The sequence below is a fragment of the Myxocyprinus asiaticus genome, chromosome 35 (genome assembly GCF_019703515.2).
Source record: "Myxocyprinus asiaticus isolate MX2 ecotype Aquarium Trade chromosome 35, UBuf_Myxa_2, whole genome shotgun sequence".
NCBI classification, from domain to species: domain Eukaryota; kingdom Metazoa; phylum Chordata; class Actinopteri; order Cypriniformes; family Catostomidae; genus Myxocyprinus; species Myxocyprinus asiaticus.
In genome coordinates, this window is record NC_059378.1 from 4,152,348 (window position 1) to 4,179,796 (window position 27,449).

The following is a 27,449-nucleotide window of genomic DNA, read 5'->3' on the forward strand; positions in this document are numbered from 1 at the left end:
CATGATAATAATGCTTTATTTCTCAACACATTTAACCTGGGATTTTTTTAAAAAATATGATGAATGTTGTTCCAAAACCCGTATGAATTTCTCCTGTGGCTGTGCACTGAAAAAAAAAATGACAAGTAAGATTTACATAGTTTTTATTTCTTTATTAAAGGGATAGTTCACTCAATCATTTACTCACCCTCATGCCATCCCAGAGGTGTATGACTTTCTTTCTTCTGCTGAACACAAGAATATCTCAAGATGTACTGTGAAAAAAGGAGTTACATTTTGGTCTGTTCTGATCTTTTTTTTTTTATTCTTTTTTTTTTTTTTTTTGCATGCTATGGTAGTCTATTAGAAAGCATCACCTTGTATTACTGGCAATGGAATCGGGCGTAGATTTAGCTTAAACACTGGGGGGGTTGCAGCGTGAAACATTTACCCATGTTTCCATTGATCATGGTATAATATGGAGCTACGCGCACACATACCTCAACGCTTGGTGGACAAAAAAATAATAACGGTAATAGTTAACAGATAATTGTTTCTGATCACGAATGGGTTATTTTGAGTAGAAAATCATGTACATTTACTCACTTGACAGAAGCAACTTCCTAAAGAGGAATAATACACCTTATTCTTATTCCTATTCATCTTAAGGAGACAGTAGTACAAAAGTGCTAATTGCAAAGTTTAAATAGCATCAGGATAATAGTATCCAAGACAGATTAGAGTGTAGCAAGAATAATATACAGTTGTGCTCAAAAGTTTGCATACCCTGGCAGAAACTGACCATGCAGTCTTTTATTTAAGGATAGTGATCATATGAAGCCATTTATTATCACATAGTTGTTTGGCTCCTTTTTAAATCATAATGATAACAGAAATCACCCAAATGGCCCTGATCAAAAGTTTACCTACCCTTGAATGTTTGTCCTTGTTACAGACACACAAGGTGACACACACAGATTTAAATGGCAATTAAAGGTTAATTTCCCACACCTGTGGCTTTTTAAATTGCAATTAGTGTCTGTGTATAAATAGTCAATGAGTTTGTTAGCTCTCACATGGATGCACTGAGCAGGCTAGATACTGAGCCATGGGGAGCAGAAAAGAACTGTCAAAAGACCTGCTTAACAAGGTAATGGAACTTTATAAAGATGGAAAAGGATATAAAAAGATATCCAAAGCCTTGAAAATGCCAGTCAGTACTGTTCAATCACTTATTAAGAAGTGGAAAATTCGGGGATCTCTTGATACCAAGCCAAGGTCAGGTAGACCAAGAAAGATTTCAGCCACAACTGCCAGAAGAATTGTTCAGGATACAAAGAAAAACCCACAGGTAACCTCAGGAGAAATACAGGCTGCTCTGGAAAAAGACGGTGTGGTTGTTTCAAGGAGCACAATACGACGATACTTGAACAAAAATGAGCCGCATGGTTGAGTTGCCAGAAAGAAGCCTTTACTGTGCCAATGCCGCAAATGACAACACCTTGACACGCCTCACAGCTTCTGGCACACTGTAATTTGGAGTGACGAGACCAAAATAGAGCTTTATGGTCACAACCATAAGCGCTATGTTTGGAGAGGGGTCAACAAGGCCTATAGTGAAAAGAATACCATCCCCACTGTGAAGCATGGTGGTGGCTCACTGATGTTTTGGGGGTGTGTGAGCTCTAAAGGCACGGGGAATCTTGTGAAAATTGATGGCAAGATGAATGCAGCATGTTATCAGAAAATACTGGCAGACAATTTGCATTCTTCTGCACGAAAGCTGCGCATGGGACACTCTTGGACTTTCCAGCATGACAGTGACACTAAGCACAAGGCCAAGTTGACCCTCCAGTGTTTACAGCAGAAAAAGGTGAAGGTGCTGGAGTGGCCATCACAGTCTCCCGACCTTAATATCATCGAGCCACTCTGGGGAGATCTCAAACGTGCGGTTCTTGCAAGATGACTAAAGACTTTGCATGACCTGGAGGCATTTTGCCAAGACGAATGGGCAGCTATACCACCTGCAAGAATTTGGGGCCTCATAGACAACTATTATAAAAGACTGCACGCTGTCATTGATGCTAAAGTGGGCAATACACAGTATTAAGAACTAAGGGTATGCTGACTTTTGAACAGGGGTCATTTCATTTTTTTCTTTGTTGCCATGTTTTGTTTTATGATTGTGCCATTCTGTCATAACCTACAGTTGAATATGAATCCCATAAGAAATAAAAGAAATGTGTTTTGCCTGCTCACTCATGTTTTCTTTAAAAATGGTACATATATTACCAATTCTCCAAGGGTATGCAAACATTTGAGCACAGTTGTATATAGTGTTGTGTATGGTCAAGTCCTCTTGAAAAGTTGTGTTTTTAACCATTTTTTGAAGACAGAAATTTCAAGTTCATGCTTAAACTAACTTATTCAATATAGAAAGTACTTAAAGTTCTGTAAGCGATTTTTTTCATGGAAAAGTATCAAAAAATATGTCACACTCCCTGAAAGATATAAATAAAATAAGTGTTGTGAGATATCTCACCGGTCTCTGTGACAGCTCTAGACTTTGTAAACAGCAAACAAATATGTGTCCGCGGTCTCTGACGCTTTCTGCCTGTCAGTCATTTTGCGCGTTCTCAAAGTGTTGTAGTTGCAGCGAATTATTGAGGCTTAATGCCATAATTCTAATTCTGATTTATAATTTGTCAGTTGAGGGCACTATTTCGCTACTGGTGTGTTTGACAACCGTGGGAACATGCTTTGTGTCGGTTCCAACTGTATCGGTGCAGTGTTTTGGAAAGAGGGGGCGTGGCTAAATCGCCGGCTCAGTCTCGTGGAAGTTAAAATGGCTAAAATCGCTTACAGCACCTTTAATCTTTTCTGCTTTATTTAATTCACCACAAAAAAAAAAAAACACACACAAAAAAAAGTTCAGCATGGAACACAAAATGAGGTGTTTTGAAAAAACTACTGCTACAAAGAAAGTATAAGCTCCAAAAAGTGCAAAAAAAAGCATGCACTTGTTACCAAGCAGCTTTGTGTGATGTACTGACTATTTATGTTGAGATACTTTTAATTGGAGGTAAATCTTTGACATGTTTTTCAAACCATCGCTTTGCTCCTCATTCATTATCTAAAACAGCATGATAATGGAGTTCCTTGATTCAAGATCCATATAGTTGACTTCAGGTAAGTCTACAGTATGACATGAAGTCTCACTCATGTTTCGACAGAACATACAGGTGCATCTCACTAAATTAGAATGTCGTGGAAAAGTTCATTTATTTCAGTAATTCAACTCAAATTGTGAAACTCGTGTATTAAATAAATTCAGTGCACACAGACTGAAGTAGTTTAAGTCTTTGGTTCTTTTAATTGTGATGATTTTGGCTCACATTTAACAAAAACCCACCAATTCACTATCTCAAAAAATTAGAATATGGTGACATGCCAATCAGCTAATCAACTCAAAACACCTGCAAAGGTTTCCTGAGCCTTCAAAATGGTCTCTCAGTTTAGTTCACTAGGCCACACAATCATGGGGAAGACTGCTGATCTGACAGTTGTCCAGAAGACAATCACTGACACCTTTCACAAGGAGGGTAAGCCACAAACATTCATTGCCAAAGAAGCTGGCTGTTCACAGAGTGCTGTATCCAAGCATGTTAACAGAAAGTTGAGTAGAAGGAAAAAGTGTGGAAGAAAAAGATGCACAACCAACCGAGACAACCGCAGTCTTATGAGGATTGTCAAGCAAAATCGATTCAAGAATTTGGGTGAACTTCACAAGGAATGGACTGAGGCTGGGGTCAAGGCATCAAGAGCCACCACACACAGACCTGTCAAGGAATTTGGTTACAGTTGTCGTATTCCTCTTGTTAAGCCACTCCTGAACCACAGACAACGTCAGAGGCGTCTTACCTGGGCTAAGGAGAAGAAGAACTGGACTGTTGCCCAGTGGTCCAAAGTCCTCTTTTCAGATGAGAGCAAGTTTTGTATTTCATTTGGAAACCAAGGTCCTAGAGTCTGGAGGAAGGGTGGAGAAGCTCATAGCCCAAGTTGCTTGAAGTCCAGTGTTAAGATTCCACAGTCTGTGATGATTTGGGGTGCAATGTCATCTGCTGGTGTTGGTCCATGAAAACCAAAAGTCACTGCACCCGTTTACCAAGAAATTTTGGAGCACTTCATGCTTCCTTCTGCTGACCAGCTTTTTAAAGATGCTGATTTCATTTTCCAGCAGGATTTGGCACCTGCCCACACTGCAAAAAGCACCAAAAGTTGGTTAAATGACCATGGTGTTGGTGTGCTTGACTGGCCAGCAAACTCACCAGACCTGAACCCCATAGAGAATCTATGGGGTATTGTCAAGAGGAAAATGAGAAACAAGAGACCAAAAAATGCAGATGAGCTGTAGGCCACTGTCAAAGAAACCTGGGCTTCCATACCACCTCAGCAGTGCCACAAACTGATCACCTCCATGCCACGCCGAATTGAGGCAGTAATTAAAGCAAAAGGAGCCCCTACCAAGTATTGAGTACATATACAGTAAATGAACATACTTTCCAGAAGGCCAACAATTCACTAAAAATGTTTTTTTTATTGGTCTTATGATGTATTCTAATTTTTTGAGATAGTGAATTGGTGGGTTTTTGTTAAATGTGAGCCAAAATCATCACAATTAAAAGAACCAAAGACTTAAACTACTTCAGTCTGTGTGCATTGAATTTATTTAATACACGAGTTTCACAGTTTGAGTTGAATTACTGAAATAAATGAACTTTTCCACGAAATTCTAATTTATTGAAATGCACCTGTATATGTCTGCTTGTTCACACTGTGCAGAAATAGACTGAGGTGCTGATGGATTACTGTTCTCAGTACCGATAGAAAACATTGGTGGCCTTGAGGGATCTCTGCTATGTGGAGTTATGCTGCTCATGTTACTCATCGATTTTCAGTAAGTCTGCTTATAAATGCCTTATTTGCATTGAGCTTTGGTCATGCTGTGAAACTGTGAATTGTACTTGAACAAAGATCAGATATGTCTAAATAAATGTCTCTCTTTCTTATACAGACAAACACAAATGTGCACACACACACAGTGGCTTGGTAAGGGAACCATAGCAACCTCACAACCAATTGTTCTTTCCAGAAACCTTGTCCAAACATTTTGCACAAGAATACAATTTCTTACTCAAACTATTTCATTTCAGCCTGACTCACACTCAAAGACTAAGTGGAGGCTGCCTATTTATCTGACTTGTGATTACATTTGTGAATTATGGAACCAAGTAGGCAAAGTACAAGAATAGCAGTAATATTCTGGGAAATACAGTACATTTTCTCAATGTGAGGTCGGTGGTGGACGATGGAAAGGCAGCGGACAACTTAAAGAAATATCCCGGGTTCAATACGAGTTAAGGTCAATCAGCAGCATTTATGGCATAATGTTGATTACCAAAAAAATGTATTTCGACTCGTCCCTCCTTTTCTTTAAAAAAAAACACAAATCTGGGTTACAGTGAGACACAATGGAAGTGAATGGGGCTAATCTGTAAACATTAAAATACTGCTTCAAAACTATAGCCACAAGACGTAAACTTTATGTGTGTTAAAGGGGTCATAAAATGCTATTTTTTTAATAGTTTTATTATCTTCCCTGAGGTCCACTGATAATGTTAGTAAAGTTTTTTTGCATTAAAACATAATAAATTGTCAATGTTTTTGGCCCTCTGTCTGAAACGCTCAGTTTTGGCATAAGCGCCTCCTTAAAATTTTAATGTAAATGCCAACTGTTATGATTGGCTAACATCATGCAGCCCCTCGAATAAAGCCATTTTTGGCTATTTGGTTCTTGTGACTTCACAAGTTCCACAAATTCCAAACTAGCTGTTTTTGCAGCTTGGTTTAAATAAATGCTCTTTTTCTTTTCTTTTCTTTTCTTTTTTTTATTTTTTTTTATTTTCTCCCCAATCTGGAATGTCCAATTCCCAATGCGCTCTAAGTCCTCGTGGTGGCGTAGTGATTCGCCACAGTCCGGGTGGCGGAGGACGAATCTCAGTTGCCTCCGCATCTAAGACCGTCAATCCACACACCTTATCACGTCATCCACCGCAGCATCCACGCACAACTCACCACGCGCCCCACCGAGAGCAAGAACCACATTATAGCGACCACAAGGAGGCTACCCCATGTGACTCTACCCTCCCTAGCAACCGGGCCAATTTGGTTGCTTAGGAGACCTGGCTGGGGTCACTCAGCACGCCCTGGGATTCGAACTCACGACTCCAGGGGTGGTAGTCATCGTTTTTAGTTCTGAAACTTACAGTACGTTTTTATAGTACAATGACCTCTTATATATGTCAAAAGATAAAGGAAAATTTGATTCCTCATGTCATGACCGCTTTAACATGATTTAAAAATTGAAGCCAATTTTACAATTTCTTTGCCATGACGACGGTAATGCTGCCAAACCCTCCAAAAATTGACCCCATTCTCTTCCATTGTAAGTGCCTCACTGTAACCTCGAGTTTTGCTTTTTTTAAAGAAAAGGAGGGATGAGTCAAAATAATTTTTGTGGTAATCAACATTATGCCACAAATGCTGTTGATTGAGCTTAACTTGTATTGGACATACTGTATATAACACACATACTGATAAGTTGTATAGCTTAAATGCACTGCATGTCACTTCGGATAAAAGCATCTGCTAAATGGAAATGCACAAATTTAGTCAAATGATGATTGCCATATTCTATCCAAAGGTTAATGTGCACATTATGTACATAGTTGATTGTTCAATGAACAGGAAACTACAGTTGCTATATATGCAGAAAATATTATTCAGTTTCCAGTTGGGTTCAAGCATTGCATTGCTTTGATCCTTCTCTTTTTTTTTCTTCTTTTTTTTTTTTTTTGAGCAAAAATGCTTTAGTGAAGAAAAGAAAATCCATTCAATTTGTTATAATACAATCTTTTTTAATAAGTTTGTTAATTACAATGGCAGCTGTAACTAACAAAGTGTAAAATCTGGTTGGGTACCAATTCTCGACAATGATTAATATGAAAGAGAGTTCTGCAGTTCCACATTAATATGAACTATAAAGATCTGATAAACCGAATCACATTGACGATGGTGTATATTGTAAAGTCTGTTCTATACTGTCATTTAACACTTTGATTGTCAAACTTGAATTCAATGTGTAAAGAGCTCTATTTTTGTCCTTTTTTTGCTCTATTTTGTTCTCAATATGAAAAAAAAAAAAAAGCATGTTTACAAGCACCCATCTTCTGGGTTTGTCCTAAGAGTTCCCATTTCTTTTCCATCTGTGCTCTTTACCAAGGCCAATTAAGGATGATTCAGGACCATTTGCTTTTGCCTGGAAACCTTGACAAACATGTCTGCAGACAGGAGTGTAAAGTAACTGAGTAAAAGTATTATACTTGAGTATTATTTTGGGGATTTGTACTTTACTCGAGTGCAATGTATAAAGAATACTTGTACTTTTACTTAATTACATTTCCAAATAATTGTTTTTTACTTTTACTCCTTACAATTATATTTAAACTTGAAAAGTGCTCATTACATTTTTGCAGATCATTTTCTTTCATCTTACTGAACTGAAGCAGCTTTTCACTGCATTCGACAAATGACAGATTTAACAAAAGGCTTTTGTAATTAAATGTGTACATGTCATTTATTTCTAAACTTGCCTTTATAATTAAATCATATCTATGAATTTCTTCTCACTATTCATTGAATTATTATTGTTGCTTTTGTTAGGCAAATATTAATTATAATAATATCTATAAATCCAGCAATGATAATAATAATAATAATAATAATGGTAATAAAAATGATAGAATCTGAGTAAATAATAATTATGATTTTTTTTATCAAACAATAAAAATGTTTTATTTTTTGTATGATGGCCAGCAATACGTTTTTCGGTCATTAATCAGGTGTCCAGGAATTGTACAGCGCCAAGGTGGCAACCCTACAAACATAACTTGTGTAAACTAAAGGAAAATGTGACTCAGCAGAGTGACAACTTCAGTCAGTTAATAAAGGGGGAAGGTTGTAAAATTAAGGGGTGTGTTAGGTGCACGATTTCCAGGTAACGTTCAGAATAAGAGTGATTCTTAGAGTGGTTCTGTGTACCACACAAGCAAGAATGTACAGACCATGAACTGCCCCTGAATTATTGGCTTAAACAATTGATGATTAATTATGACATCAGCTACAGAAGTGCACCTCTTTTCCATCCTGTTGCACGCAGAGCCCTATTTCAATGGATGAATCACACACTGAGAAGGTTTGATAGCATTTCATTTTCTTTAGTACTTATGCAGAAGATCAAACTCCAGCAGGATTTCTGCTGGGTTTTATCACATGTTGCTCAAGTTAATGCATTGCCTGAACTCACCAAATGGAAATTGTAGTTATTTTAGCATGAAAACTTTAGAGCATTCTTTGTGTTATTTGCTTGCTCAAAATTGAAACAGTTAATCAGTACCTAATTTCCAAATATTCCCTTTACTGAGTCCATCAATTGAAGACTATATAGAATTGGAAATTCACAATTTCTCCCTCACACTTGGTGCCTTATTGATAGAGGGATTCTGATTAACCCTTTTAGAAACAATTTCTTTAAAAATGCAATGTTATTGCCTTAAATTGGTAACAAACCAATCAAACCAATATCCATGATGGGTTCAATTCTGCAGGCTATTTTTTAGGTGTTTTTTCCTTGTGACCTTGTGCAAAGCATTACATTGCACTTAGCATACATTTATTTTGTGCATTAATTAGCAAAAACAAAAAATGTACATAATGTGCACATTAACCTTTGGATAGAATATGGCAATCATCATTTGACTAAATTTGTGCATTTCCATTTAGCAGATGCTTTTATCCGAAGTGACATGCAGTGCATTTAAGCTATACAACTTATCAGTATGTGTGTATGTCCAATACAAGTTAAGCTCAATCAGCAGCATTTGTGGCAAAATCTTGTAGGAGACTGAACTGGAGTCTTTAAAATATAAATGGCACACAGATTAGAATGGTTTGATATACTACATGTAACACCATGTATACAATGAAGATCCCTAATTTTCACCAAACATAGAATGCTTACCACTTTTTTTTTTTTTTTGCCATATCATTTGGTATTTCCTGTGTATGCACAGTGGTTACTGTATGCAGCCACCACATTTTTTCTATATATGTTATGGTTGATGTTATATTATAGTGACAGCTATATTATCACCTGGTCATGACTAGAAGGGAACACTTGATCTGCAGTCTTGTGAGAGCCATATGAAATTAATTTCAAGTCCCACAGAAATCCTACAGGCTATTATTTTAGCCATTAAAAAAAAAAATAAATAAATAATATATATATATATATATATATATATATATATATATATATATATATATATATATATATATATATATATTAGATTTACACATTTCAATTTCATAACAAAATTCCATCAGATTGAACTGTGTAACATTTAAGCAAAAATTACATTAATAAAACTATATTTTTAATGTATTTTTTTATTTTTATTATTTTTTATTTTATTTACTTCTTAAGATTACTCAATTCAATTTGATAGAATTTTGAAATTAAAATGCTATTTTTTTCTCTCTGAAAGGGTAAAAAATTTAATTGATGATTGTTTTATGGTTTTTTTATGGTTTTTCATTTCCCAGGGGTTTTATGTAAAACTAACAGATTTCAACTTTTTTCCTTTTGTAATATGAAGGTCTCAAAAAAACTAAATGGGAAACATTTTACTAGGCTTTCATCATTAATTTTCTGTACTTTCAAATGCCTTTGATGTATAGATTTTATTGTTTTAGCCTTGTGACAGGCCCAGACTTTTAATATTAAACTATTAAAATCCTTTACAAAAATAAAATGTATTACATATTTAAAACTATGATCATCTAAACAAAGAGTGAAATAAACATTAAACCATTTCAATATTTATTGTGTGAAAAAGAAATGTCTATTACCTTTTCAAAAATTACGACTTGATCCACAGTTGTGGCGTCATTTCCACCACACAGAACAATTTTACCCATAATAACGTTTTTTCAAAACTTAGTGTACTTGTACTTAAGGTCAATAAAAGTGTCAGTGAAGAGCATACTTGATAAGAAAACAGAAAAATCAAGGTTAATTTTAATTGTGAGCTGAATATTTTTATTGGGATTTATTTTTCAGGAAAAATTCAATAATGAAAAAACAAATTTTCACACTCTCACCATTTTTATTATATTTGAGAATTTACTTTCTAGACAGTGCTATATTGTTTGTTCATGGCCCCTGAATCAAAACAGTATTTTAAAAAAAGAGGAAAGTAGCTCTGTAGATCTATGTAGATTTTGGTATAAAGTATTTGTGATTTTTACTCCAATTGCCATTTTGCCACTTTTCTGCCCACAATTCTCCTCTTCAACATCCCTCTCTCTGGTGAGGCTAAAAAATGTGTGTGTTAGTGTTTGATGGTATTTTCTCTAACCCTCAAACAAGCGCCAATACTAATCTCGTTCTGAGAGCTCGGAGGAATGAAACGGGGCAAAGTGAAATGGGGTTCCGTAATCATCGCAGAAATCAGTGCCTGAAAAACTGTCAATATACACAGAAAAGGGATCCTATTACAGTGCATTTTATAGATTGCCCCCCTCGCATCTTTCATAGCACTCATGAATGTTCAACAGGTGTCAAGATTTGCACTGAAAAATCACATACATTTCCAGTGTTTTTTTTTTCTCACCAAAACCTGTCACATGTCTTCAGAAGACTTGGAATATGTGGCACAAGCCGCATGGACTTGGGGTTCTTTTTTAAGCTGTAACCCTTGTGTTGTGTTCGTTTGTGCTAACACCTTTTGTGTTCCCGGTCAAAAATGACCGGCCCAATAAGATTGTTTATAAATCTCTCATATTGTATATATTATCACAAGATATTGCATGAGATCTTTTTATCAACTTCTTTTTAAGTAATTATGACAGGTTTTGTACTCTTTTCATATTTTAGAAGGATTCATTGAACTGAGTTCATAATGGGGTAGTGGGGGGCACTCAACAAAATTTTTAATAATAATTACATAATAAATTAATAACCACTTGATCTGAACAAAATAGGTGTCATTTTAAAGCTTACAATCTGGATTTTACAATGCATATAGCTGATCCTAACCTTCTTAAATAATACTTTTTAATTTGCTGACAAATAAGAACATTTTCATTCTCATCATGTACAAATTTGTTATCACAATAATTATATTCATAGTTGGTAAAAACATAAAAAAGATGATATAGCCATGTGTTATATATTGCTGGAAAGGTCTCAATTTGTAGAACGCAATGTGCAAATTTGTTTCACTCAGAGTCCAAACTGCAGTGAGTTTTAGTGTATGAAATTCCCACTGACACACATAAATTAATGTCTTTTGTTAAATTTGTACATATAACATAGAAAATGACATACAGCAGACTATCCCGATTAAAACGAGCCCAAACACAACATAATATGATTTAGATCTTGAACTATTCCTCAAAGAGTGAAATATGATGCTCAAAAGGGCCCTAAACACACATTGTATGTGTGTGCGCGTGCGTGCGTGCGTGTGTGTAAGTTAGTTAATACAGGGTTATTATGCTATAAATGTGGTTTATGAGGACACCTCCAGTGTCCCTGTAATTCAAACGGCTTAAAAAACATACTAAAAGTTTTTTTTGAAAATGTAAAAATGCCAAAAGATTTCACACATCCACAATATGTGCTCATCTAAAGGATTGGGATGCTCCTGAACACTTAATATTTCTGTATTTTGTAGTCTAATCCATTCACTTCCAATGGCGGGTCATTTTTGACCGGGAACGCAACAAGTGTAACAAAGTGAAGTAAAACCAAAAAAATGTAAAGAAAATGGTCAAAATTTTTATTTATTTTTTCAGATATCAAATGTGAACAAAGTCATGGAATTTTATTCCAATTGGAAGAAGAAAAAAAAAGAAAAAAAAAATCATAAGAAAAAAATTTGTCCATGTCAAAATGACCAGAACACAACATAAGGGTTAAAGTGAGTAACTATCAACTGCCATTGTACACAAATGGCATTGTATTGAGAAGATGGACAGGATATTCATATAAAAAAATAAAAACAAATTTTTTTTAAAAATAGTCTTCTGTGTTCCGCATACGAAAGAAAGTCAAACGGGTTTGGAACGACATCAGGGTTAGTAAATTATGACAACATTTTTATTTTTAGCATTCTTAAAGTGCTAAAAGTAAGCCTACCATTTACAATCCATTTAAATGAAGGAAACTTGCAGATCCATGATTTAATTAGAATTTTATGCAATGAAACTGATCTGAATAAATTACTTTGTTATACATTTGCATTACTTCTAATACCAAAGGCATTTTTAAAGAGAGATATTTATAAATGTAATTTGATGTGCTCCATTCATTTATGAATAAGTTTCCATTTACGTTTCACACACTTTTCCAGAGTGACTTACAAACGTTAGCTTCACATATGAGACAGATGGGAAGTATACTATTCAGAAAGGTTATCTACTAGACAAATAAGTGCTTCTTGTACTGTACAAATGCAAACTATCTAGCAATAAACATAATACAGCTATACCTGGAGACCAGGGCTAGTTGTCACCAGAGCAGGCATCCTCTTTGTTTTTTAAAAACAGCATCAAAGCATTTAATGCTGGTGACGTTGGGAGCAGCATTTACATTTTACTATTGTGTTTCATTGACATGCAAACTATGGGCTACAAAGCACTTCTAAAAGACTTATTCACATGACACAGCTCTAATTTCTCATCATTACCTTTAAAAAACTCTCCTGCTGTGGCAATACCATGTATACTGAATGATTACCGTATTCATATACATTGGAAAGCCATAGACCTAAATACTATGCTACTAAGTACAAAAACATAATGCAGTGGTACTTTTTGTATTTAAGTGCTTTCATGTACTGTAAGTGTTTTGATACTCTTTTAGCTTGAAAATTTCTTTATCTGCAGAATCCTCAAAAGTTGCACATGCAGGAGTTGAACTTAAAGGGATTAGTTCACCCAAAAATAAAAATTCTCTCATCTTTTACTCACCCTCATGCCATCCCAGTTTGACTTTCTGTCTTTTGCTGAACACAAATGAACATTTTTAGAAGAATATCTCAGCTCCAGTGGTTAAATCATTGTCTTCAGAAGTGATATGATAGGTGTGGGTGAGAAACAGATAAATATTTCAGTCCTTTTTTACTATAAATCTCCACTTTCACTGTCACATTCTTCTTCTTTTGTTTATGGCTATTCGCATTCTTCATGCATATCACCACCTACTGGTCAGGAAGGAGAATTAATAGTGAAAAAGGACTTAAATATTGCTCTGTTTCTCAACCATACCTATCATATCACTTCTGAAGACATGGATTTAACCATTGGAGTCGTATGGATTACTTTTATGCTGCCTTTATGTGCTTTTTGGGACTTTAAAGTTCTGGCCACCATTCGCATGCATTGTATGGACCTACAGAGCTGAGATATTTTTCTAAAAATCTTTAGAAGAAGGCAAAATCTGTTTTCAGACGGTCCCTTACCACACCCTCAACAGTTTTAGCACATTTTAGCACAATGTGTGGTCTTTTTAGATGGTCCCTTACCCACTGTTGGCAAAATGTTCAACTAATTTCAAAGTTAAATTAGCTATCTTGAAAGATTTCACTGTGGTGCCTTTGGACCAGCTTTGATATGGGACAAAACTCGTCCCATCTTGATTCGACACAGAACGCATCATTTCATCTTTAAATACGGGACGGGTGGCAAACCGTTGCAGATGCCTTTTTTAGAAATTCACTATTCACTTGAAAAACAAAACGGCATCTACAGAATGTGATGCGTGAGCAATTACACGATGGTTTCCCACCAACATATTTAGATGTAAATATGTAAACATAATTTATTTCCTTTTTGGGTTTCTGTACTTCAGTAATGCGGTAAGTTCATTTTCAGTAGACAGTGTTGCCCATAAATAGACAATTACAATAACTTTACAGTGTTTATTATAGAAAGTAACAATATTCTGAATGAATATTAGCTGGCTAGATTGAATAATTTAAAAACAACTTTAAAAACAAGACACTATCTATTCAATATAATGGAATACAATATGTAAATATGCACATCTTTTAGTGTCACTGGGGGCTGAGCCCCCCTAAAATTGAAACCCTAGATTTGCCTTTGAATGGCTTTTTTTTTTCCTCATGACCACAATCAAGTTTAATGAGTAAAACAGTCCTCCATGACCACAGCGATGTGGATCGACAAATAGAAATGTAGATGATTGATAAAGTAGTTAAAATATTATTTTGAAATAGAAATGACATGTAAATGACTCGTGAAGACATATTACTGTCGCTGTCGAGAGACTGCTACATGTTAAAAATATATAAGAACACAAATCAATATTAAGAATGAAAACTTTAAACAACATCTCATCCCCTAGTGTGCGGTGGGGATTTTTATTCAACCCAGACTAGTGAGTCTTTACTAGTTCAGTAGTTCTTGACTAGAATCAGTTCACCAAAAGCTGATTCTTTCAGTGACTGTCTCTGCAGATGTTTAGCCACTAGTGGCGACAAATGATTGTCTTGTCATACAAGTGAGTCTATGAATCGATTCAACTGATTAATTAAAAAACACTGAGTTGTTTACGACAGAAACAATGGAAGTGAATGAGAACAATACGTTCATTTGTTCAAAAACACAGATTCTGTCATGAAGGAAACACAACTAACTAATAACTGATATGACGAGGAGCCTAATAGAAATGAAACATGATGCAAAATTTTAATCTCAGAGAAGAGAAGGACTTTGTTCCCTCAAAATAAAACTCGGTGGCCACGGAAATAGGATGTTGAAATTATTATCACATTGCAACGTCTTCCTGTAGCCTACAATATTTGTTGTGACAAGGCCACAACAAAACTTTCATGGGCACTGTGAAGAACCGACTCTTAAAAGAACGACTTTTTGTAAAAAAAAAAAAAAAAAAAAAAAAAACACTGAACAATTATCAGTGCCTCTATTATTGGTAGGGCCTAATTATGCAGGACTTATATTGAAAAATATTTAAAATATATATATATAAATATGTGAATGAAAATTAAAGCCTAAAAATAACCATTAGGAAACATTCTGATAATAATAAAAATATTAGAAAATGTTCTGTATCCATTATTTTTAGGTTGTCCCACAAAAACCTCCCTGCAACTTTATGGGAAGTTGGTTATATATATATATATATATATATACGTTGTCACTCAAAAAACTAATTGCAATGTTCTGGGATTGTCTATGGTTATAAAAAATAGAGCCTAAAGAGAACATTCCTAGAACGTTAGGGGTTAGGAATTGGTTCCCCAAAAAATAACTAGTGATGGGTAAGTTTCTAAAAAAAAAAAAAGTTATCCACTACAAATGACTAACTACTTCTCTAAAATTATAATCAGATTAATTTACTGATAACTTCATTGAAAAAGTAATCACATTACTAAGTAATTTACTCTTAAGTTACTTTCTAAAACATGAATTAATGTTTATTTTCTCCTTGTTCATTGTCGCACACCCTTCAGCTGGCATAGAAATGCAAAGAGATGGATATGGATTCACATTTTAATTGTATTACAAATAAATAATATTTTTTATAAACATTTGTAACCCAAGTAATGCTCTTAAAAGTCATTACATTCATTGAAAGTCAGTAACTGTAATCGAACGACAAGAATTGAAAATGTAATGTGTTACACTACTTTTTGTGCCTAAAAGTAATTAGAGTACAGTAACTAAGTACCCTGTAATCCAACTACACCCAACACTGAAAATAACCAAACGGGAACCATACTCTAACGTTAGGGGAACGTTCTGTGCAGTTTGCTGGGTATTAAGTGTATGCATATTTGACATGCATCATTTTATAATTTATGACCATGTTTGTGCAAAGAAATTGTAAAATGATTCATCAAGGTTTCATACATCAAGTAGAACGTGGCTACATACTGTAAACATGCTGCTTGCTGCTGACGAGTCAAGAATTGATCTTAAGGCGCCTCCTGCCGGTTAAAGTTGCAATACCGATTTGCCTCGATCAGCTGTGAGGCTGCGTCTGGTGGTTGATACGGCCACTGGAACTTCACAATGCATGTATACGAGATCGGATGGCAGAAAACAAAGATGGATGAGTGAGGATGAGACTTCCCAGCTCAGTCCTAGTGTCGGTCTCTTTTTTTACGGCCGAGACGACGGCTGCTCTTTATCTGAGCACCACATATCGCTCCGATGGTGATAAGATTTGGCAGTGTTTGACGCTCCTCTTCACGATTGTGCCATCCGTGCTGGTCCAGCTCACACTGATCTTTATTCACAGAGACCTGAGTAGAGACAGACCTCTAGTGCTGCTGCTTCATATATTACAACTAGGGCCAATAATCCGGTAAGTACCCAACGAACTATTCTGTGTTAATGCGTTATTGGTTGCGTTTCTAGTTGTTATAGCGATTCCTGACAATGCATATGGATAGGAATGACTGATCTATCCACATAACTGCCATGAACTGCCCAAGAATGTGTTTAGTGGTTAAATTAAGGAGCTGCCCCTGTCGCGTAATTACGCACTCGCATGTTTTCAAAGGCGCGCTTGCAAATGAGCAAACTGCTGTTTGTTTTGCACGCGAGATTCGAACCAGTTTGTGTCCTCAAATTGTCTGCAAATTATTTGCAAATGCTTGCAATAGTTACTGGTGTTATCGACAGCTTCTATTTCCGTCAAGGCCTCACAATGAACTGTTCCATCTCCATCTGTCTGTATGTTGTTGCATTGACCGTGTGCATTAATGATGCATCGATTTTGCCTTCTCTAACAGTACAATTTAGCAACGTGACCTGAGCCAGCTCATTCAGTTAAAGCACTGTTTCAGCCCCGAGTGGATCATGCATAATGCAGATGTTTATTTCACTGAGTTTGTGTGAATGGCCTGTGGAAGAGCTCTCATCACACTGCCATCGCATTATCATTAAGGACTTTTTGACTCCATACTGTACAATGACAAGTGTGTTTTGAGGGGAACCAAGCTTGATCAGTGCTTGGCACCTACAGTACAGCCCACCCTTTGAGACATAGCATCTGCATTTGAAATGAATGAGATGGACAGATTGCCCACTAAGGCCTCACTGAAGATGTCCTTGGGGTAAGCTGCACATTACACTATGCTGGTGTAATGTGCAATGCTCTGAACACTGGCATGTTCAAATGTGACTAAATGTGGATGAATAAAATTAGGATGCAGATTTCAAAGGATGTCTATGTCAGTAGTTTTCAGTAGGGTTTGTCGAAGGCTTTTAGTAAAAGTAATATTAACAAGTGAGCTCAGTTGACAGTATTTGTTGCATAATGTTGAATACCAAAAAAGAATAATAATTCTGACTCGTCCCTCCTTTTCTTTAAAAACAAAACAAAAAAAAGCAAAACTTTAGGTTACGGTGAGGCACTTACAATGGAAGTGAATGGAGCCAATCAGTAAACATTAAAATACTTACTGTTTCAAAAGTAGAGCCACAAGGCGTAAACAATATGCATGTTAACATGATTTTAGTGTGATAAAATTCCTTATTACACAGGTTCCTGGAATAGTCAATTCGGATTAGTCAATGGCGCCATCTAGCGGTCCGATATTTCTAAGTAACAACCGCACATCTGAGGATTAAGACATATTGCGAGTCGTCATTCCTACTTTTTGTATCACTCTGTAATCTCTACAAGTAAGCTAATAACATAATTTCAACACAAATCAGTATTTCATGTACATTTTTTTATTAATTTGGCAAGTAGTCTTGTAATAAGCTGGATAATGAGTAGTCAGATGGTCATTATTTACAAAATAAACACAAACAGAACTCTGATGTAAACTGGAGGTGCAAATCATCTGTTCAGCGATATTATTTCTTCTCACATAATAACATAATTTTAGCACAAATCAATAATTCATGTCCATTTACTTTTTTATATGGCAAGTAGTCTTGTAATAAGCTGGATAGTGAGTAGTCAGATGGTCATTTTTGCTAAATAAACACCAACAGAACTCTGACGCAAACCAGAGGTGGAATTCAGCTGTTCAGCAATTTTCTTATCACATAATAACATAATTTCAACGCAAATCAATAGTTCATGTCCATTTACTTATTTATTTGGCAAGTAGTCTTGTAATAAGCTGGATAATGAGCAGTCAGATGGTCATTTTTACAAAATAAACAACAGAACTCTGACGCAAACCAGAGGTGGAATTCAGCTGTTCAGCGATTTTCTTTCTTATCACATAATAACATAATTTCAATGCAAATCAATAGTTCATGCCCATTTACATTTTTAGCAAGTAGTCTTGTAATAAGCTCGATAACGGTAGTCAGATGATAATTTCCACAAAATAAACACCAACAGAATTCTGACACAAACCAGTGGTGGAAATCAGCTGTTCAGCGATTTTCTTTCTTATCACATAATAGCAATTTCTGTGCAAATCAATAGTTCATGTCCATTTACTTATTTATTTGGCAAGCAGTCTTGTAATAAGATGGATAATGAGCAGTCAGATGGTCATTATTCAGATTAACATTTTTATTGGTTGCTTCTCAACATGACACATAACAAAGCAAAACATTCATATACAGAGTCAACCATTAAACCCCATTGTTTCCCATCCCTTCCCCCCTCCCAATCCCCAACCTCACCCGACCCCCACCAAACATCCCTGTGGCCAAAGTCCGAGTACACACACAAATAATAATAATAAAAAATAAATAAAAAAATATATATATATATATATATATATATATATATATATATATATATATATATATATATAAAATAAATAAATAAAAATAATAATAGATATTTACTTATCAGTGTAATGACTCCCCTGCTCTTACTTGAGCCAACACTATTGAAAACATGTCCACCCCATATCTTCCCAAATTTTCAGCTTCCTGCGGGGAAAGATGCATTTCTTGAAGAAACACAATATAATATTTCTTACGTTTAAGAAAATAAATAACCTTCCTTCTTTTTATGGGGTGCCTCAACCCATTCACATTCCACATGGAGAGAGACAATCCAGTCTTATTAACATTTGACATTTCGACATATTAGAAAAAATAGATTGTGTGTCAAAACAAAAATTATAAAGACTACTTTCCAACATTAGTGCAACAATCAACCCCAGAAAAAATTAAAAACGTGCACATTAACCCTGCTTACGACAGTGCCAACCGGTGTACATCCCTCTAAACTCAAACAGTCCATGTACGCCTATGAGAATCTCCGCAACAACTTTGCCGTCAGATTGCTCAAGTCCGGTGTTTCTTTACAAAAATTTGTAAAACAGAATTACACAACAGAAGATAATCTAAAAAACAAACTCCAGCCCATAAGTGGAATAAAAACAAACAAAAAACATGTAGGTTCATCCACTAAATTGTCTTGAAGGTGTGTTCGAGAGTAGTCTTGTAATAAGCTGGATAATGAGTAGTCAGATGGTCAGTTTCGCAAAATTAACACTAACAGAACTCTGACGCAAACCAGAGGTGGAATTCAGCTGTTCAGCGATTTCTTTCTTCTTACGTGATTACATACTGTAACTTAAATGCACATCAATATTTTATGTCCATTTATTTATATATTTGGGTAGCAGCCATGTAATAAGCACTTTGCATTGGGTCCTAATCACCCACCCTGTTATTAAGTGATAACAACTGTACATTATTCCTTACTTACTAGCCTTTTTTTATGTACAGTTATATAAAATCTTATACCTTTGTTGCCATGATGACGTGACATTGCAAACCCTTAAATGACCCTAAAAACTGCAATTTAAACAACTTTACATCTCAAATAATACACAAGTTTTAACAGAAGAAATAATGTAAGTGCTTTTATAAAATTATAAGCTTCACATTTCTGCCTTGAAACCCTCCAAAAATTGGCCCCATTGACTTCCATTGTAAGTGTCTCACTGTAACCTTGATTATTGCTTTGTTTTTAAGGAAGGTAGGGACTAGTCGAAATTATTGTATGTGGTAATCAACATTATGCCACAAATGCTGTCTATTGAGCTTAACTTGTATTGAACACGGAATATGGTCCTTTAAGCTTTTGATAAGTTTGCCCTCCGTTTAAATCAAACCTATCACATAAATTGTCGCATAAACTTTGTGCATACAGAATGAAATTCTTTTGCTTTTTTTAACAACTAGGATGAAGTTAACGATGGCAACTATTAGTGTTTCTTAAAAATGTATCAATTTCTCCATGAATTAAATTAATATTTCTTTAATTTATGTATTTATAAAATTTAAACTCCTACAAACTAAAATTGAGTGAATCACGATCATGCATTGATGATTCGATGTCATTTTCACTGTCACTAAAGCCAATAGCTCATCTTCACTGTTGTCATTCAGAAGAGCTAACTGTGCACTCTTAGTGGCCTTTCCAGCCTTGTGCATTTTTATCTGAAAATAATACAAATCATAATTGTGTTATTTATGCATATATGCTATTATATTATGGGAAACACTTTATTTATATTATATATATATATATATATATATATATATATATATATATATATATTTAAAATTTTCTGTAAAACTATGTTAAAGTTGATCAGTTATCAACACCATTTAATTAATTTATTAAAGATTCAGCAAAAAAAAAAAAAAAAAAAAAAAAAAACATGATGTAGAAGAAACTAAAATGTGTTTAATAGAGCAATTTGTGGAGCACTTCAGCAGGTGTCTACCCCGTAATTGTAAAACCCAGGAGGCAAAATCAAATGTCATGTGAATTTTATTTCCAACAATGCATTATGTTGTGATTTTTTCTGAATGGGAGAAAGTGAAAGAAAATAAATTGTTGCCTTATGGCTACACCACACCATATGAACTGTATACTGTATAGTAAACATGTAACTAGTCAGTGGTAGTGCAATCGGGTTACTGAAAATTCAATGACAGATGTAAAACCTAATTTTCCTCAGGTGCCTAGATGCCTTCTGTATCTATGGCAGCGCTGGAAAGGTGGAGGAGCCATATGTCACCATCACTCGAAAGAAGCAGATGCCCCAGGAGGGGCAGACAGAGGAGGTGGAACAGGAAGTGGGGCAGGTAGAGGGGAAGCTAGTCACTCACCGCGCAGCTTTCGCCAGGACCTCCGTCATACAGGCCTTTCTGGGTTCTGCACCCCAACTCACACTGCAGCTCTATATCTGCGTGCTGCAGAAAGGGGTGTCTATTGGTAGAGGTGAGACAGAGAGAACACACACACACACACACACACATACACATACACACACTCTTAACAGTGTATCCAAGACATTTTCACACACCTAAAATAGAGCTGCAGGAGACAGAATGGGTTTATTTAGAGCTTTTAGAGAAACCAATAGCATTTGTTTTATATATACAGGTATATATATATACACACAGTGTTATAATCGATTCCAGTCACTTTTTTTCTGACTGTTACATTTTCAGAATAAGTCAAAGTTACTTTTGAAATCAACCTAATGGTTTCTAGAACATGACTAAATGGGCGTTAACACAAATAGACCTTTTTCACATTTCCGGGTCAAATTTATTGTCACTTCCTCAGCAGCTTGTTACAAATTTACACAAATTACTTTTAAAATGAAAAAATAAATAAATGGAAATTTTCACTGCTAAATAAGGCAGAAATGCATCATCACAGTCTGTGAAAAAGGTCTGTTAGGGCTGCACAGTTAATAAAAAAAATAATCGAGATTGCAATTACACGTGCCGCAATTAACTAATCGTGAAAAGTGTCAATTACAGCATTCCATTTATGTGTTGCTCCCATTGCACCAAACTTTTCTATTTATATAATATTTTTTGGTCGCATGTGTACATGAATACAGTGGCAAATCAGAGGCGTTAAAATTAATCTAAATGCATATAAGTAATGCTCACTTTCTGTGTATATATTATTCAAAATTTGAATTACACTTTTGTTTTTCATGCAGTTAGAATAAGTAACACAGTTGTAATGGGTTCAATGAAATAAGGAAGCGGGAGACGGCGATTCCAACTCAGGAATGTCACTTTTTATTGATGCAAAATAGAACACGTTCGCTTAGAGCTTAACGGCAAAGCTTCAATTTAATGGCAGCTGCCAACACACAAACAGCTTCTCAGCTGGGCTCTCTTTGCACACTCTCTGGGCCCCTTTTATATCCCCCGTCTCTCACTGCGAACACAGAAACAATTACCAGCAATTCATCTCAGGTGAGAACCCTTACCGCTCACTCTCTTTCCAGACGAACGCTCAACCATGCCCTCGCCTCCACAACAAGATAAATAAATAGAAATTAATAATTGCAATTACAATATCAAGAATAATCGACAATTAGGATTTCCATCATAATCTTGCTGCCCTATTTTCTATTAAAACATGTGCTAGATGGATGTCTCATTTTTTAGAAAACCCCACAAAAAAAAAAAAATATTCATTAATAATATTGTATGTGTTTATAATCTTATGATAAACAGAAAGTATTTTTGAGAGAAAAAAACAATTAAACATGTAATTCAGGTTCTGTTTACTCTATCTAATTTAAAAAAGTATTATTTTATTCCACTAGATGGCAGTAAGCACTAGGAAAAAAAATCACATTCCATCACAATATACAGATCTGAAATGTAGGTGGCACTTTAATGCATTTTAGCCCTCACAGATGTGCTCGTACATAGACATTCAGTCTAATTTTCAGTTCAAGCACCACCCTCGTTGTTTCTTTGAATATCTTGGCCTCTGAGTGGACTAGAAGCTCAATCTAGGTGTCATCAGAAAGATGAGATGATATATATCCTTTTATTATGAATAGTTGAAAACATATTTTTCTGATGATTTGTTTAGCATGCTTTACCTGCTGGATGTCATATTTTACATCCGAAGATATAACAAGATATAACATTGGATTATATAGCCAAGCAAGCTCACAGACAAGTAAAAAAAAAATGGCAATTGTTTTTAGAAAACTGCCTATGGTAAGAGCAGATATAAAGTTTTTGGCTACTTGGGGCTTTCAGCAGCAGTTATTGGAGCATAAAGGAGACGTTTGTGTTTGATGACTTACAGAAATCATATTTCACTTTTTGATTCTTTTGAAAATCTTTCGAACTGTGGTATTAGGGCAACACAATTAACTGTACAGTCACATTCCTGAGAGTGAGGTGAGAGCTTTCATTTGATATATGACATGCCAATTTTCCATTTAGGTGCAATGTGAAAGAGTTTTATATTCATATAAATATTTCTACCCCATGACTTCTAGGGGGCGCTAATGTGCGACGCGAATATATTGTGGGTCTTATTTTGTTATTTTATGTATCATAAATAAAGAAGTGATGGTTATCTCTGAAAAGTTTTCAAATGGCACCTCATATGCCTGACTAATGTATAATGGGACTTTTATTTTTTTTGATTCTTCCCCTTTTTCGGCCAATTTGGAATGCCCAATTCCCAGTGCGCTTTTAAGTCCTTGTGGTGGCGTAGGATGAATCCCAGTTGCCTCCATGTCTGAGACCATCAACCTGCGCATCTTATCACGTGGCTCGTTGAGCGTGTTGCCACGGAGACATAGCACGTGTGGAGGCTTCACGCCATCCACCGCGGCATCCGTGCTCAACTCACCACGAGCCCCACTGAGAACGAACCACATTATAGCGACCACGAGGAGGTTACCCCATGTGACTCTACCCTCCCAACCGGGCCAATTTGGTTGCTTAGGAGACCTGACTGGAGTCACTCAGCACACCCTGGGATTCGAACTAGCGAACTAGCGAACTCCAGGGGTGGTAGCCAGCGTCTTTTACCACTGAGCTACACAGGCCCCAATTGTATAATGGGATTTTAACGTTTTAAGCATAAACGTTTTTTGCGATATAGCGCCCCCCTTTGGACCAGCCGGTGGGTCCATAGAGTTTAAGGGGTTTACTTTCAAAAACGCATCTCGAGACACCTGCATCCTGTGTGAACGGCCCCTAGACTTTGTTTAAAGAAAATTTCTTATTTCTGCTTTTTTTTTTCATGCCGTTATCTGGGCGTGTAATGTACTGCTTTACAATCATATGTCATTGAGGCATGTCATGTTTTTGACCTTCTATACACTTTCTATTTTGCGCATATTCCACTTTTCTTGTATAGAATCATTTGAACCCTCTTTGTAAACACAGAGCAGCTCCTCACTGTCACCCATCTAAATTTATCAAGGTCTCCTCAGTGATACATTCTACACACGAGTCTGAGTTGCATACTAGTGCCTTGGGAATGCACGTTTCCTCTTGTTATCTCAAGGACGCACACTCTGTTTCAGAGACTGTTAGCTAGAATAGATAGTGCTGAAGTGTCAAGCAGTTAGATACTGACAGAATATTTTACAAACTGGCCCAAAGATCACTGGTTAAATATATTTTTGTGAAGTAAAGTACATTTTTGTGCAGTTGTTATCATAAGAATCTGTTTATATATTACGTGTAACCTAATATAGTCAGGTTGATTCAGTCATATTAAATAATATTTTATATATGTTACCACATGAAGGAGACTTAGAAAAGCAAATAAACACAATATACTACCAACATATACTGTATGCATGAGGAGACATGTGGGTTTGCAAGCTGTCATTTGGTTTAATGACAGTTTTACTATATGAGTCATATGGTATCTACTATCCCTGCTCTCCACCCATGCTGAAGCAATAGACTGAATATGTACCCAGCTAGAATTAAAGACCCTTTGCTGCCATACAATTGTGTAATCATTCACAACGCGTGAAGAATGTGTTGCCAGCCTTGCGGTCTGTCCTTGAAAGCAGAATTGCAGATCATAATGGACAGTGAATCAGTCTGACCCGATTACACATGAGGCATGAATTAATGATACAGTGACTAAATCTGGATCAGATATAAGGCTGACAGAGGCCATATGTTTGAGCTGCTGGTGGATTAAAGCCTTCAGGGTATCTGCATTTGCTATTCTTTTATTACTTAACAATAACAGTAAACAAAATAGTAAATGATGCAACTGTTTTGGCACCATATTTTGCATCACAGTAGAGTTGTTTATTTCATATCTAAGGACGTAATGAAGGGATAGATGAGGCTGTTGGGGATTGTCTGATTGTTTTTTTTACCATAAAGTATTTTTTATAGGATTTATAGGATAGCTTCCAGTGTTGGGGAAGCTACTTTGATACTGTAGTTTTTCAAGCTACTAATAGATGAAGTTCCAAACGTAAGTTCGGGAGGAGCTTGTTCATCTAGGCCTGCCAATTATTTTCCAAGGTCATATTAGTGGCTACTTCCCTTACAACGGTAAAGGCCAAAGTATACTTCAATACACAATATGCTTAAGGCAAATTTCGTCATCAGCACAGTGCGTCCTCATCTATGCACGTCGTATATCACATTGACTGTACTATAAGAGTATCACAAAGCAGTTGTAGTGCGCTTACCGTCAAAAGAGTATGCTTTGAAAAGCATGTAACTTTTTCAGTGGTAAAATACTTTCTCTTATTCCAGCTTAATATGCAGAGACAGCCATAAGTAAGCCATTCTTAGGTTAATTTCATTCAAATATTCTTGTATTTGTACTGATTTACTTATTATTATTATTATTATTATTTTTCTGCCCTAAGAGTGTCTGGGCGTCAGAGACGATAAGTCATAGAAATACCAAATTTAGCAGGGTGGTCCCAAATTCTTTGGGTTTGAACTGTAACTACTACTATGCCTTTATTTGTGTGCACAAGGTCCAAACATGTCAAAATGTAAAACATACAGACACCAGGATATTCTGAGGGCATGTGCTAAATTTAATCAATTTCCTCTTGTCAACAGCAAATACAAATATTGTTTATTTGAACAGGAATTGACAGATGAAGGATGTACTACTTCTTTTGTCCACTAGATGGAGCAGCAAGTTAAGAAATTCAATGAAATCCTCTGACTTTGAGTTATTGCTCTTGTAATGTAATATGTGTGCAGTAAAAATAGCAACAGCTATCCAACAAATGAAGAGTCCTATGAAAAGCAAATAGTTTTTCCTCAAGTTCAGTTTTTCTTGATTTAATTGTCCAACAATCCAAAATCTCATTTATGCATGGTAAATCAAGGATGTATTACCGATTTTGTCCACTAGATGGAGCGCCAAGATTAAAAATCCTTGAAAATCTTCTTTTACTTAACTTTTTGCTTTTTTAATGTGCTGCTGTCCAGCGATCCAATTTTTTTTTTCTTCTTCTTAATATTCTATTGTCATTCTGTTGTCATTGTAATAAAATTCTAATTTTGCAACTGTGATAAAAAAATCTTTTGGAAGAAATTTTACACAAAACAGCTGTGTCCACAGCATCCACAGGATCTGTTGTGTCCAATTTAATTATTTTGGCCATGTCCTGGCCATACGTGATTGAACCCCGATGGCTATATTTTTCTTGAAAACGGGAAACACTGTGTTTCTGTGGTGGTATGAAAATTCCTCTGTTTGTTTTGAACGATCCGTCTCAAGAGAGACAATAACATTGACTCGACCAATGGTGTGAGTTGGGGGCGGAGTTATCTGTTTGTTCGATCAATGGCTGAAGGGGGGCGTATTCAGAATGCTGTTTTGAAAACATTTGTATCAGAGAAATTTTTTTTGTTTTTACGACAAACCAATCAACAGTTATAGCATTAAAAAAATAATTGATCATAGTGTCCAAAAGCCTCTCCAAACAAATAAAACATAATAATTGTATATAAGAACTAATTACATATGCAAACACAACAATGACTAAAGGTTTGCATGGCATGCAGACATGATTTTCATAATGAGATTTCACACAATGAGTGTCTTTTGACTCAATGAGTGTGCATCATTGAGTATGTGTCACGTACTTGGCACCAACTCCTACAGTGCATCCGGAAAGTATTCACAGCGCTTCACTTTTTCCACATTTTGTTATGTTACAGCCTTATTCCAAAATGGATTAAATTCATTATTTTCCTCAAAATTCTACAAACAATACCCCATAATGACAACATGAAAGAAGTTTGTTTGAAATCTTTGCAAATTTATTAAAAATAAAAAACGAAAAAAAATCACATGTACATAAGTATTCACAGCCTTTGCCATGACACTCAAAATTGAGCTCAGGTGCATCCTGTTTCCACTGATCATCCTTGAGATGTTTCTACAACTCGACTGGAGTCCACCTGTGGTAAATTCAGTTGATTGGACATGATTTGGAAAGGCACACACCTGTCTATATAAGGTCCCACAGTTAACAGTCCATGTTAGAGCACAAACCAAGCCA

The 27,449-nt window shown here is 35.7% G+C and overlaps 1 protein-coding gene and 1 long non-coding RNA gene across 3 annotated transcripts in view; one reads left to right on the plus strand and one right to left on the minus strand.

Moving 5' to 3' along the window:
* On the minus strand, positions 1-16,201 carry LOC127426249 (uncharacterized). Its single transcript, XR_007894758.1, has 3 exons — positions 16,084-16,201; positions 188-254; positions 1-106 (listed from the first exon to the last, which is right to left on the minus strand). It is a non-coding gene; the product is annotated as an uncharacterized LOC127426249 (long non-coding RNA).
* Positions 16,140-27,449, plus strand: part of xk (X-linked Kx blood group (McLeod syndrome)) — an 18,328-nt gene continuing 7,018 nt past the window's right edge. For both annotated transcript variants that reach the window (XR_007894753.1, XM_051672863.1), the window contains exons 1-2: positions 16,140-16,516; positions 21,114-21,376. Coding sequence is in view for 1 of the 2 variants with exons in the window: in XM_051672863.1 (XP_051528823.1) it covers positions 16,272-16,516; positions 21,114-21,376 (508 nt within the window). In the remaining variant the exon portion in view is untranslated. The remainder of the gene's footprint in view (positions 16,517-21,113; positions 21,377-27,449) is intronic.